Source organism: Tamandua tetradactyla, chromosome 5 (assembly GCF_023851605.1).
Source record: "Tamandua tetradactyla isolate mTamTet1 chromosome 5, mTamTet1.pri, whole genome shotgun sequence".
Lineage (NCBI taxonomy): Eukaryota > Metazoa > Chordata > Mammalia > Pilosa > Myrmecophagidae > Tamandua > Tamandua tetradactyla.
Window position 1 is genome coordinate 113,119,739 of NC_135331.1, and position 13,101 is coordinate 113,132,839.

The 13,101-nt window shown below is 34.2% G+C and overlaps 1 protein-coding gene across 1 annotated transcript in view; it reads left to right on the forward strand.

The window, feature by feature from the left end:
* Window positions 1-13,101, forward strand: part of TINAG (tubulointerstitial nephritis antigen) — an 84,303-nt gene that overhangs the window by 16,203 nt on the left and 54,999 nt on the right. Inside the window, exon 4 of the mRNA XM_077162116.1 lies at window positions 560-674. Within this exon, the coding sequence (XP_077018231.1) occupies window positions 560-674 (115 nt within the window). The remainder of the gene's footprint in view (window positions 1-559; window positions 675-13,101) is intronic.

The following is a 13,101-nucleotide window of genomic DNA, read 5'->3' on the forward strand; positions in this document are numbered from 1 at the left end:
AATATATGATCAAATATTTCTATTCTAATTAATTAGTACTGATTTAATATTTTTAAATATAATTATTTTGTTTGTAAGCTTTCATGGGTTCTTCTTTTCACTTGGCCAACATCTTTTCAGATCTAAATTATACCTGAAACAGGTTACCCTATTTACTCTATCAATGAATTTCTGCCTACTCATGCCTCTTTCTAAAATACATTTAATGCCTTTTAAAAGAAACTGCATATATTGACCTTATTATTAGTTAACTCCTTTACAGTATGTAGAGACTCCATATTCTTAGATTTTGTTTGTTTTGATATGGCTTTAAGTTCCTTAGATGAATCACTAAAACAATTGAAGTGGACCCAATTCAGGAAGAGTGTTTCATATGCTTAATTATTAGAATAATCAATAGTTACTGTTTTATGAAGAATATCTAGTCTGTAACAACAGCTCCATTTTGTGAGAAAGGCTGCAATTTTTAGTGTATAATTTAGGAAATAAAATGTATATTTATTTATAAAAGTGATATTATATAACCTATACCTAATTTTCTCTGTCATTTGTAAGGCAGATGGACAGCACAGAACTACAGCCAATTCTGGGGGATGACTTTGGAAGAAGGTTTCAAATTTCGCCTTGGTACCTTGCCACCTAGTCCCATGCTTCTGAGCATGAATGAAGTGACAGTGGGTATTTTTTCTGACTAATATGTGTGTGTGTGTTTGTATAGGTGTGTACATGTGTGTTTAAAATAATGTTAAATAAATAAAATGCAGAGTTTTGAACTTTCAGAGTTACAATTCAGTCGCTGCATCCCTCAAAGGTTTCATATGGACTTTGAAAGTTCACTATTATCAATTAGATCTTGTTTTAACGAATGACTTCAAGTTCATTGACTACTAAGGATTTCATACAAGTGAATGTTTCTGATTATTGATTGTTCAGTGACCCAAAACTTAAGCACGCCATTATTTGTTCTTTTTTTAAAGTAAACATATTTATTTTATGAATTCATCAAAAGAGTTTTGATGTCTTTTGGATTATCCATTATCACATGAGGATGAAGTAAATGCCAGTATCTACAGATAAGTATGCTGTTACCAAAAATCAAATTTTATTAAAAGATCACCTTCAAATTTTGCCTGATTTTCTGGCAAACTTCTTTGAGAAATTGCCTAAAGTTTCCAAAAATTATTTTCATTGTACTATTGTGTTGGTTTTTCCTCTCATTTTTAAGGGCATTATCACTTGATAGTAGGTACCTTATTTAAGGACTCTTCAACCTCTCCAGTTATCACAGGTTTCTAACTCATAGAGGTGCAGGTTTACCACCCAGAGTGTGGTGTCTCTAAGACACATACATCTTCCAGTTGAGATGTTACTTGAATTCACAAACACATGGAGCACAGCGGGGACCCCAGGCGGCTAGGGTGCAGCCTCTTCATACTCTATTGAAGACATAAGTCCTGGTGCCTAAAAGCTCTAAGCATCTCAGAGTAAGCAGGATTATTGTCGGCAGTAGGGTGAGTTGTAAGTTTACAGGTATCTCTTTAAACCTTCAATGTATGCTGCTTTCAAGAGATGTAATCACCTGAATTATAGCTCCAATTAAAATTCTGCTAGTAGGGCTTGCTAAATTGTGACCAATATCAGTAAAGGTAAGAATTTACAAGAGTGGATGGATATTAAGCACTCTTATAAGCGCTCTCACATGTTATCCAATTTAATTGTCGCTATAGCTTGATGTAGAAGATGCTATGATTATCCACATTTTAAAAATAGGCAAACTGACATTGAAGGAGGTTAAGAGACTGTCATAGAATTACTTCAAATGTAGAGCCAGGACATCTGAAAGTCCTCCCCAGTACAACCTTCCTACATTCTCAGTAGTCTCTGCTGTGGCGAATTCAGGTTCAAACTAGTAAAATGTCTTTTAAGCCCTAAGCAGGACTAATTTCCTGAAATGATCAGATTAGATATATTTCTGAGACTTTTCTATTACCAGTAAGATATAAAATCTTTACAGATTTATAGTTTTGAGTGACTCAACTGTATAGTCAATTAGAAAAGAGACCTTTTTTGTTGGTTATTTTCATTTTTCCTCCAGTTAAAAGACTCCTTATTCTACATTCTTTTAAAAAAAATTGAGCTGTGTAGTTCTTTTTTCTAGTATGTTAAAAAAAAAAAAAAGAGCCAGCACTTCTTATTTAAGCAGAAACGTACTCCCTTTGTAAGAACTTCTCTTTCAATTGATTTTATTGAAGGCCTGAGACAAGCAAACACTCATTTGGGTGTGTACAGACATATCTGCGGGGTTAATTCCAACATTTCCTTTTTAAGCTTTAACTTTTGCAACTTGGAATATTTCATATCCTAGAGAAAATGAGCTACCTTTCTTTCCCAACTTGCTACTCACCATAGAATAGAAAAAGAAATCTAATTCTAAATCACTTATTTGCTCCTGGGGATTTGTTTACATAAAAGTCACTGTTGTGATATTTAAATGAAGAATCTTAATGACTAGTACGTTGTAAGAATTTAAACTACCTTGTGCTATGAAATATTGTAATACAGTTGACAAGTAAATCTAGGAAAGTGATAGGGAAAATTCAGCTGATCTGTAAGGGATTTGTAAGGGATCATTTGTCATGTAGAACAAGGAAACAACAACTTCTTATTCTACACTACAATACTCTGAAGACTGAGGACCTTTTCAAAAAGTTTTTGAGTGTTGGAGGTGGCCAAATACCTCTTCAGGTAGGAAAGAATCAGAAGCATAAAAAGTACTTCTAGGAAGAAAATGAGGTCAATACAAAATAAGTTGAACAGATAGAGTTAAAAAACACAAATTCTTAGCTTGCTGACTACCTGGAAAATACATCAATATCTGACAGCAAACTGCCTACAAATAAAGTAAAAATGATTTTTTTGTTGTTGTTGGTGTACTTCTGAATGATGATTTTTTTTCAGTTTCTTCCAACTTTTTTTAAGAAAATGTTTTTACCGGGACGGGCTATATACACAGTTAGGTTAGGCGGTTGCCTCAGTTGTATGATTCCAGGCAAGCTGGGAAACTATGCTGCACTCCCATTCCGAAATACCTCCTTTCCTTGCCCTCATTGCCTTGATGAGAATTGGGCTTCATAAAATTCTTTTCCCAGGGGAGGAAAGGCAAGCCCTCAGTCATCCTGGATTCCTGGGAAAGTTCTTCTCTTTCCTGGCTGGTTTCCTGGCTTCATTCCTTAGCTTATGTCACTATTCCCATAATATATCTGCTGAGCACAGGTAAGAGATATATCAGTAAGTGGTGTGTAAAGGGTTCCATGGTCATGTAAGTTAACCTTATGTGAATCAGCTCAATCCAATTGAATTTTTATACTGTGTGATTAGCAACAATGAAGAATAGAATTATGTTGATAGTGGGATTAGAACAAAGGTAATTTGGGAAGTTGAGAATGTATACTTCCTGGATAGCAATCCTAAGTAAGGTCAGACAAAAGGAAATATAAACTTATTGTTTTTTTTTCAGGTACAAGCAGAGAGGGTGAAAGGAAGGGAAAGAAAGAAGGCTGAGAGGGAACCTACCTTGATCTTGCAGCAACTCAGGGAGAATGAGGGTAAAAGCATGCCCTCTGGATATATACAGTACTAAAGGTTTGGTGATTGGAACTTTCCTTTATGGGAATTAGATAAATGATCCCGTTTAGGCAGAAACAGTTATATGCCAGGGCAAAGGACTTGCAAGCATAGCAAAAGGTGTTGTCCAGCCTCTACTTGATCCTTGAGCCATGGAGTTCACAAGTTACAGAAGTACAGGTATCACAGAAGTGTACAGAAAACATATTTCATCACTTTAGAATTTTGTCTAGTGTCAAGCCAACAAATGCTAGCTGATCAATCCACACCTAACTTTTTTTTTTTTAAGATGTTGAGATTGTTCGAAATCTTGTTGGACATGTGTCCTGGTGGTTCATTTCCTTAGTTTTGGCATCTGAGGCTGTGTCTATGCATTATTCTGATTTATTCTACTGTAAAAATGTTGAGAACAATTGGGCGAATCAATCATACTCTGTCAATCAATTTCAGATTTGTATTTTATGAATGGACTCACACCATGCCTAATTGAGAGCTGACCTTCAGATAGGACTATAGATCCCCATAAGAACTTCAAATAAATTCTTTTTATAGATCCTTTTGTCACTTTATGGTACAAAAAAGGTTATGACATGGTTTAATCTATGGCCCTTCACAGGGATCAAAACCTTAAAAATATTTTTCAGCATTTGTTTCATGAAACACCAATCATGCAAGATGTTCTATGAACAGAGGTGTCCCATCAGGGTCAAATAAATTTGTGAAATGATGCATTATATCTCCCTTCTGAGGATTCAAATAATCCATTAGTACATTGAAGACATTGAAATTCCATCTTCCATTCAGCTTTTTTAACCTGCTGTTTCCTAAATTCATGAGATTAGAAAACCAATTTTTGTTTTACATAATTATTACTATCCCTCAGATTTATAGTCTATAAAACAAACTTTAGGTTATAGTAATTCTAGTGGATTGAAGAGTATCCCCATAAAATTCATGTCCACCCAGAACCTCAGAATGCAGCTTTATTTGGAAATAGTGTCTTTGCAGATATAATTAGTTAAGGATTGAGAAGAGATAATACTGGATTATGATGGGCCCTCAATCCAAAGACTGATGACCTTGTAAGAAGAGGAAAAGACACAAAGAGAAGAGGGCAGCTGACATGAAAATGGAAGCAGGGATTGGGGTTATGCAGCTACAAACCAAAATTGCAGAAGAGTGTAGGGAGATGCCAGAAGCTAGGAAGAGGCAAAGAAGGATTCTTGCCTAGAGTCTTCAGAGGGAGGATGACCCTGCTAGTACCTTGATTTCAGATTTTTAGCTCCAGAACTGTGAGAGATTAGATTTTTGGTGTTTTAAGACACCCAAGTTGTGGTAATTTGTTACAGCAGCACTAGGGGACCAATATACCAACTTCAGCTAGATAGAATATTGCAATAAGAGTGGTGGAGGGAACAGAGGTTTATTTTGGGAAAGATAGACATTTCTTAGTGTCTCAGGAAGAAAACAATTGGAGCATCAGTTATTCTGACTGTATGTAAAACTAGCATGGTTTTGAGGCACCAGAACCATCACAGCTGGAATCATATTTAAAGGCATGTGAAGGCCAATTAGCTCACCCATTTAGTACCTTCTGCATACCATGACAGGCTCTGACCTTGGGTCTCCATCTGGCTCCACCACCTACTGCCTGACATGAGGCAATTTAGTTAACTTCTTTCAGCCTCCGTCTTCTCTTTGTAAAAAGATGATAAGGGTAGAGCCTAACTCATACGGTTGTAAGAGTTCCATGAAATGCTGAATGCTTAACACAGTATTTCGAATATAGTAGCATTAAAGAAATGCTATTGTATAGTACATATAAAGTTGTGCTCATTCTTTGTGGTATTAACCTTGGGAGAAGAGCAGAGTTCTGAAAGAGGTCAATTCTGTACAGACTAAATTATCCAATCCTTCATAACTTGGAGCATTTTATTTCATAAAGAAAGGTGCAGCCCTTAATTTATCGACACTGATGGAATTAACAAATTATTGGTGAACCTGAAAGTTCTTCTACTATGCTTCTACATCAGATCAAATCAACAACTCTGCTCCTGAATGTTTCTCTAGACATGATGTTCAAGTGCTTTTGAATTTGGGAGATAATTCTAAGAAGCTTCTTTAAGCAATGTTATAAATATATCAAATATTTTGAAAAATATATATAATTTTCAAAGAGAAATCAGGAAATTGAGTTCATTTTTATACTTGGATCAGTTAAAAAAAATTTTATAGTTGTATTGTTGATTCCCCAGGGAGAATGATAAACTTAAACTCTTACAAATAAGAATCACATCTAAGGTGGAGCTCTGTGGAAGTTATCAAAATATTAGGAAGACTGGTATAACATTTTAGAACTTGTAGACATTATATAACGTCAGCTTGATAAGGTAAAAATGTTCTGAATTGTTTTTTAGTCAACCTCATAGGTAACTAGCATAGTGTCTTTTTTCAGTCACCCAATATATGTTAGTATACTTATAATGTAGTGTATACATGATTTAGTGTGTTTTAGTTGGCATTACTAAAAAAAGGAAAACTTAAGGTCATAATTTTCTATGGTTTGTTATAAGTTAAATAAAAACATTTCACATATTATATAACTTTTAAAGCCACCCATTAATAGATCATTGCAGTTAAGAATGAAAAACTTCATTTAATCATCTGGATATTTTATCATTATCTGAATAACGCATATCAGGTGATTGACTGGATTTTTTCCTTCTCCCGACACTGGTTATAATAGGAGGAATTTGTTTATCCTTTCCCAAAAGATATTTTAATGATAGCATGTACTGAGGGATAAAAGTACCTTTGGAAAAATCAAAGTGAAAATTTCAAGTTTTGCCTTAACCATTCATGGGTTATTGAAATTTTTTATTTGATTAGGAAATACTCTGTCTGAACAACAGCTGCTATTTAATTCCAATAACCAGTGTAATCTGTGTAAATAAAATCCTTTGTTGAAAGCAATACACTGATTAGAAAAGAGAAAGCCTCAGTTACATAGTCACATTATTTACATAACAGTGAACAAAAAAATGACTATTTTCCCCATAAAATTGGCGCTTAGCTCCTACAGAAATGAACATAAGGCACATGGCATCAGGTTTCCAAAATACCTTGCCCATTATGTCTCAGGAAGAGGGGCAGGGGTGGTATGTATGTTTAAGTATACATTTCTCTCAGCTCAACTCAAAATCTTATTATTTAGCTAGATAAAAAAAAAAAACAGGAAAGAATAGAATTCAGTTGTTCTTAAATCAATGAACTAAGAATTTCAAGAACAGGAGAGCATTAAAGCATCTTCTGTCTCCTCAGGCCTCTCTCTATACTCTCTTCTCAGAATGGGACCGCAAACCCTTCAGTAATTTTAGAAGATGTACACTCAGGCCTCATTCCTTGGTCAGACGCACTGGGGCAGAACAAGTGTCTCATTACTTAAATCAGTTTTCAGATTTTCAGTTTTGTTTTTCTGTACTAGTCATGGTCTGATGCGTAACACTGTGATATAATTGAACATGACTTAAATGACAGTGTGGGATGGGATTACAGGGAGTGCCACAGGACACATCTTCCAAAATAAATCTGAAAATTTATATTTCTGCTATTTATGAACAAATATTTTGCGATGTCAAAATAGATTTCTCAGGTGATTTGGCATGTCAATATACAAGCACCTACTTTCTGGCCTCCTCATATCTCTGTCTACTTCATACTGGGCTATTGCCCAAAGTATCTTCCATGAAACACTAGTCCTTTGGTCTTCTTCACAATAAAAATGAAACAAAGTGAAATAATGAAACAAAACAAAGTATTCTGCATTGGCTCAAATTCTAAACATTAAAAATCAGGATATTGTTCCCACCCCTTAAACCCCATAACACATTTAGCAATTTATTAAAATATTGTGGTGAAGACAAACATCTACTTAATTTTCAAAACCAGTGTTTCTCAGAACTCTTGATTAATGAACTCCTTCTTTTGTAGTTATCTATTAAAATTCCTCAGAACTAGTGTTCTAAGGGAACTCTTTTTAGAAAATATTATAGTTCATCAACTTTCACAAGCATATTTTTTCACTATTTAACACTTCGGATACTGGGATGCTTTTTACATTTGTGATGCCCTGTATTCAACTACATACGACATTACCCTGGTAGCTTTAATAATGTGTGATTTATTAGTCATGATTGGACTGAGTTGAGTGTGTCAAAAAAAGCAAAATGAGAATGGCTCATGGAAGATAGAAAATTATCTTTCACCAAAAAACCTGGCAGTGGCTGGTCCTGAGCTGGAATTTCACTCCGTGGTGCTGTATACCCAGCCTTCCTCCTTTTTGTTGCTCTATTGCCTTTATTGCAAAGTCATATAATGGTTCAAGAAGGCCGCTCCATGTCCATCTATAATGTGTAAATTCCTGTCTGCAGGAAATGACGAAGGGGCAAAAATCAAGTTCAGTCGGTCTCTTAAGGAAAGTTTTCAGAAGCTGCCTAATGACCCTTGTGCTTGCATGCCATTGGTCAGAATTTAGTGATGTAGACGCACTTAAGCGCAAAGGAGGCTGGGAAATGTAGTGAATTTAATGAAACTGGATATGCTGAACTAAAAAGTTTATTACTTTGAGAAAAGAGAAAGTTTATAAAGAATGGGAAGACTAAAGAACTAACACTATCTGCCATAGTGCAGTCACTGAATATTGATATTTGTAAGTAGATCATTAAAAATTATACTATAATTAGAATTTAGATAATTATAAAAGCATGACTTTAAAAGTTAAGGTCTGAATACTAATATTTTTGAATATGAGAAATTCATGTAGCCATTAGCAGCCAGAAACTCGGTTCTTTCCTCTCCAATATGAAAAGAGTTCAGAAGAAATTTCTTGGTACCATGGTCACTGACCTTGGTTTGTTAGTTCAGCATATCATGATATCTTCTGCTGCTTTCTTTTGATTCTCAAGTTACTCTGATTATCTTAATTTCAGTGGGAGAAAAGTGCAACTAGAGATGAAAACGGTGATTCATGTAGCTGATATCTGTGGATATGGACTTATAATAAGAATGTCTAGAATTTATTCTGAAGCTCTTGAAAAAAATTGATCAATTTGTTCTCAAGGGGCTCTGTGATGGTTTCCATTTCATCTTTAGAAATTTTGATTCAATAAAATGCAGGAGTTATTGCAAAAATTCTCCAGTATTCACTGTTGCAGCCAAGTCTTATGTTTATTCATATTAATTTTAATCTCTACTTTCTATATGAAAATATTGAAGCACTGAGACTGTTCTAGTTTAACCTAAAATTTGATGAATATTAATTTGGAAATATAATCTATATTGGAAATATAAATATAAAAATACCCATATGGAACTGAGTAAATCTCCTTTAAAAATAAATCTCTATCTTATTTAAGCCTCTGGTATTTTGGAAATTCTGTCACCCTGTTTCTCTTGGTTGTCTTGTTTTATGAAGCTATCCTTATATAACAAAATATACCATTTATTAAAGCCAGACATCTATTATCAGTTCCTAAAAGTTGCTATTCTGTAATGCTTACCCTTATTTATAAACTATTGAAAAATACTCCTGCTCTACAGGAGAATGTAATAATTATGGAATAATGGGATATAAAATTTTGCTCTCTGTTCATTATATCAGATTATCTGAAATAATGAGGCAAGGAGAATTGCAAAGTTATGTGTGTTTGCCCAGCTTCAAATGCTATGGATTCATTTTTAGGAAGAGCATTATTAAATGTGTTGTAACTTCTTGAAAAACACAATAAATGAGCTTAATGATTGATTTTCTGGCTTAATGGAATTGGTAAATATGATTTCAATGAACATGTCATTTTTCTTTTTGTCTCTCTATTTCCTTATCGAGAAGGATTAGCCATTCATATTTTAAACTTTAAAGAATAAACATTAAAGCAATAAATGTATTCTTGTATTATAATTTAATTTAATTTGCCTATGTGGAAAAACTATTATTTTTTAAGATATCAAATCTTGGTAGAAAGATATGTATCTCATAATTTTTATTAGATATTGAGTACCTCCTATAAGCAAAGCATTTTGATAAGCTTTAGCATGTAGAAGTCAAATTCTAAATAAATCAGCACTGTTGAATGTAGTTGAAATAATAGTAAGGAACTTGTTTATCAGAGCAGAAAAGAAATATACTAGCTATATTATTACCTTGGAATTATGAAGTGGCAAATTACAATAACCATTGATACTCAACCTATTTTTTTTGGAAACTTGAGGCAACTTGGTATTGTAAATCCTGAAAATCAACCTGATAAGCTAATAATAATATTGGGAAGTATGAGTAAACTATATGGATTTCTGTCCCAGCTCTAAAGACTCCTTTGAAACTATCCACTCAGTGAAGCAAATTTATTCTGCTCTAACCCTGCAATATGTCCCATCACATGTTTCAGAATCTATACAAACTCATATGACTTTTTATGACACTCTCTTCCAAGTTATCATGCAGATAAATCTATGGCAATCTGCTTGACAAAATGTCAAAACCCGATGGTTTTTGACACTTTTATTCCATCTCTAAATATTTGTGTTTTTGGTAATTGAAACTGACTTTCCTATTATTGGTTAATGACTTTCTTCTTCTTATTATTTTTTTTCCTTTTTTTATTAATTAAAAAAAGAATTAACAAAACAATTAGAAATCATTCCAATCTACATGTACAATCAGTAATTCTCAATAACATCACATAGTTGCATATTCATCATTTCTTAGTACATTTGCATCGATTTAGAAAAAGAAATAAAAAGACAACAGAATAAGAATTAAAACAATAATAGAAAGAAAAACAAAAACAAAAACAAAAACAAAAACAAAAAACCTATACCTCACATGCAGCTTCATTCAGTGTTTTAACATAATTGCATTACAATTGGGTAGTATTGTGCTGTCCATTTCTGAGTTTTTATATCCAGTCCCGTTGTACAGTCTGTATCCCTTCAGCTCCAATTATCCCTTCTCTCTTTTTTTTTTTTAATTAACGGAAAAAAAGAAATTAACCCAACATTTAGAGATCATACCATTCTACATATGCAATCATTAATTCTTAACATCATCACATAGATGCATGATCATCATTTCTTAGTACATATGCATTGGTTTAGAAGAACTAGCAACATAACCGAAAAAGATATAGAATGTTAATATAGAGAAAAAAATAAAAGTAATAATAGTAAAATCAAAACAAAACAAAACAAAACAAAACAAAAACCTATAGCTCAGATGCAGCTTCATTCAGTGTTTTAACATGATTACTTTACAATTAGGTATTATTGTGCTGTCCATTTTTGAGTTTTTGTATCTAGTCCTGTTACACCATCTGTATCCCTTCAACTCCAATTGGCCATTATCTTATCCTGTTTCTACCTCCTGCTGGACTCTGTTATCAAGGACATATTCCAAATTTATTCTCGAATGTCTGTTCACATCAGTGGGACCATACAGTATTTGTCCTTTAGTTTTTGGCTAGACTCACTCAGCATAATGTTCTCTAGGTCCATCCATGTTATTACATGCTTCATAAGTTTATCCTGTCTTAAAGCTGCATAGTATTCCATCGTATGTATATACCACAGTTTGTTTAGCCACTCTTCTGTTGATGGAGATTTCGGCTGTTTCCATCTCTTTGCAATTGTAAATAACGCTGCTATAAACATTGGTGTGCAGATGTCCGTTTGTATCTTTGTCCTTAAGTCCTTTGAGTATATTCCCAGCAATGGTATTGCTGGGTCGTATGGCAATTCTATATTCAGCTTTTTGAGGAACCGCCAAACTGCCTTCCACAGTGGTTGCACCCTTTGACATTCCCACCAACAGTGGATAAGTGTGCCTCTTTCTCCGCATCCTCTCCAGCACTTGTCATTTTCTGTTTTGTTGATAATGGCCATTCTGGTGGGTGTGAGATGATATCTCATTGTGGTTTTGATTTGCATTTCTCTAATGGCCAGGGACATTGAGCATCTCTTCATGTGCCTTTTGGCCATTTGTATTTCCTCTTCTGATAGGTGTCTGTTCAAGTCTTTTTCCCATTTTGTAATTGGGTTGGCTGTCTTTTTGTTGTTGAGATGAACAATCTCTTTATAAATTCTGGATACTAGACCTTTATCTGATATATCATTTCCAAATATTGTCTCCCATTGTGTAGGCTGTCTTTCTACTTTCTTGATGAAGTTCTTTGATGCACAAAAGTGTTTAATTTTGAGGAGTTCCCATTTATTTATTTCCTTCTTCAGTGCTCTTGCTTTAGGTTTAAGGTCCATAAAACCGCCTCCAGTTGTAAGATCCATAAGATATCTCCCAACATTTTCCTCTAACTGTTTTATGGTCTTAGACCTAATGTTTAGATCTTTGATCCATTTTGAGTTAACTTTTGTATAGGGTGTGAGAGATGGGTCTTCTTTCATTCTTTTGCATATGGATATCCAGTTCTCTAGGCACCATTTATTGAAGAGACTGCTGTGTCCCAGGTGAGTTGGCTTGACTGCCTTATCAAAGATCAAATGTCCATAGATGAGAGGGTCTATATCTGAGCACTCTATTCGATTCCATTGGTCGATATATCTATCTTTATGCCAATACCATGCTGTTTTGACCACTGTGGCTTCATAATATGCCTTAAAGTCCGGCAGCGCAAGACCTCCAGCTTCGTTTTTTTCCTCAAGATGCTTTTAGCAATTCGGGGCACCCTGCCCTTCCAGATAAATTTGCTTATTGGTTTTTCTATTTCTGAAAAATAAGTTGTTGGGATTTTGATTGGTATTGCATTGAATCTGTAAATCAATTTAGGTAGGATTGACATCTTAACTATATTTAGTCTTCCAATCCATGAACACGGTATGCCCTTCCATCTATTTAGGTCTTCTGTGATTTCTTTTAGCAGTTTTTTGTATTTTTCTTTATATAGGTTTTTTGTCTCTTTAGTTAAATTTATTCCTAGGTATTTTATACTTTTAGTTGCAGTTGTAAATGGGATTCATTTCTTGATTTCCCCCTCAGCTTGTAAATTACTAGTGTATAGAAATGCTACAGATTTTTGAATGTTGATCTTGTAACCTGCTACTTTGCTGTACTCATTTATTAGCTCTAGTAGTTTTGTTGTGGATTTTTCCGGGTTTTCGACGTATAGTATCATATCGTCTGCAAACAGTGATAGTTTTACTTCTTCCTTTCCAATTTTGATGCCCTATATTTCTTTTTCCTGTCTAATTGCTCTGGCTAGAACCTCCAACACAATGTTGAATAATAGTGGTGATAGTGGACATCCTTGTCTTGTTCCTGATCTTAGGGGGAAAGTTTTCAATTTTTCCCCATTGAGGATGATATTAGCTGTGGGTTTTTCATATATTCCCTCTATCATTTTAAGGAAGTTCCCTTGTATTCCTATCTTTTGAAGTGTTTTCAACAGGAAAGGATGTTGAATCTTGTCGAAT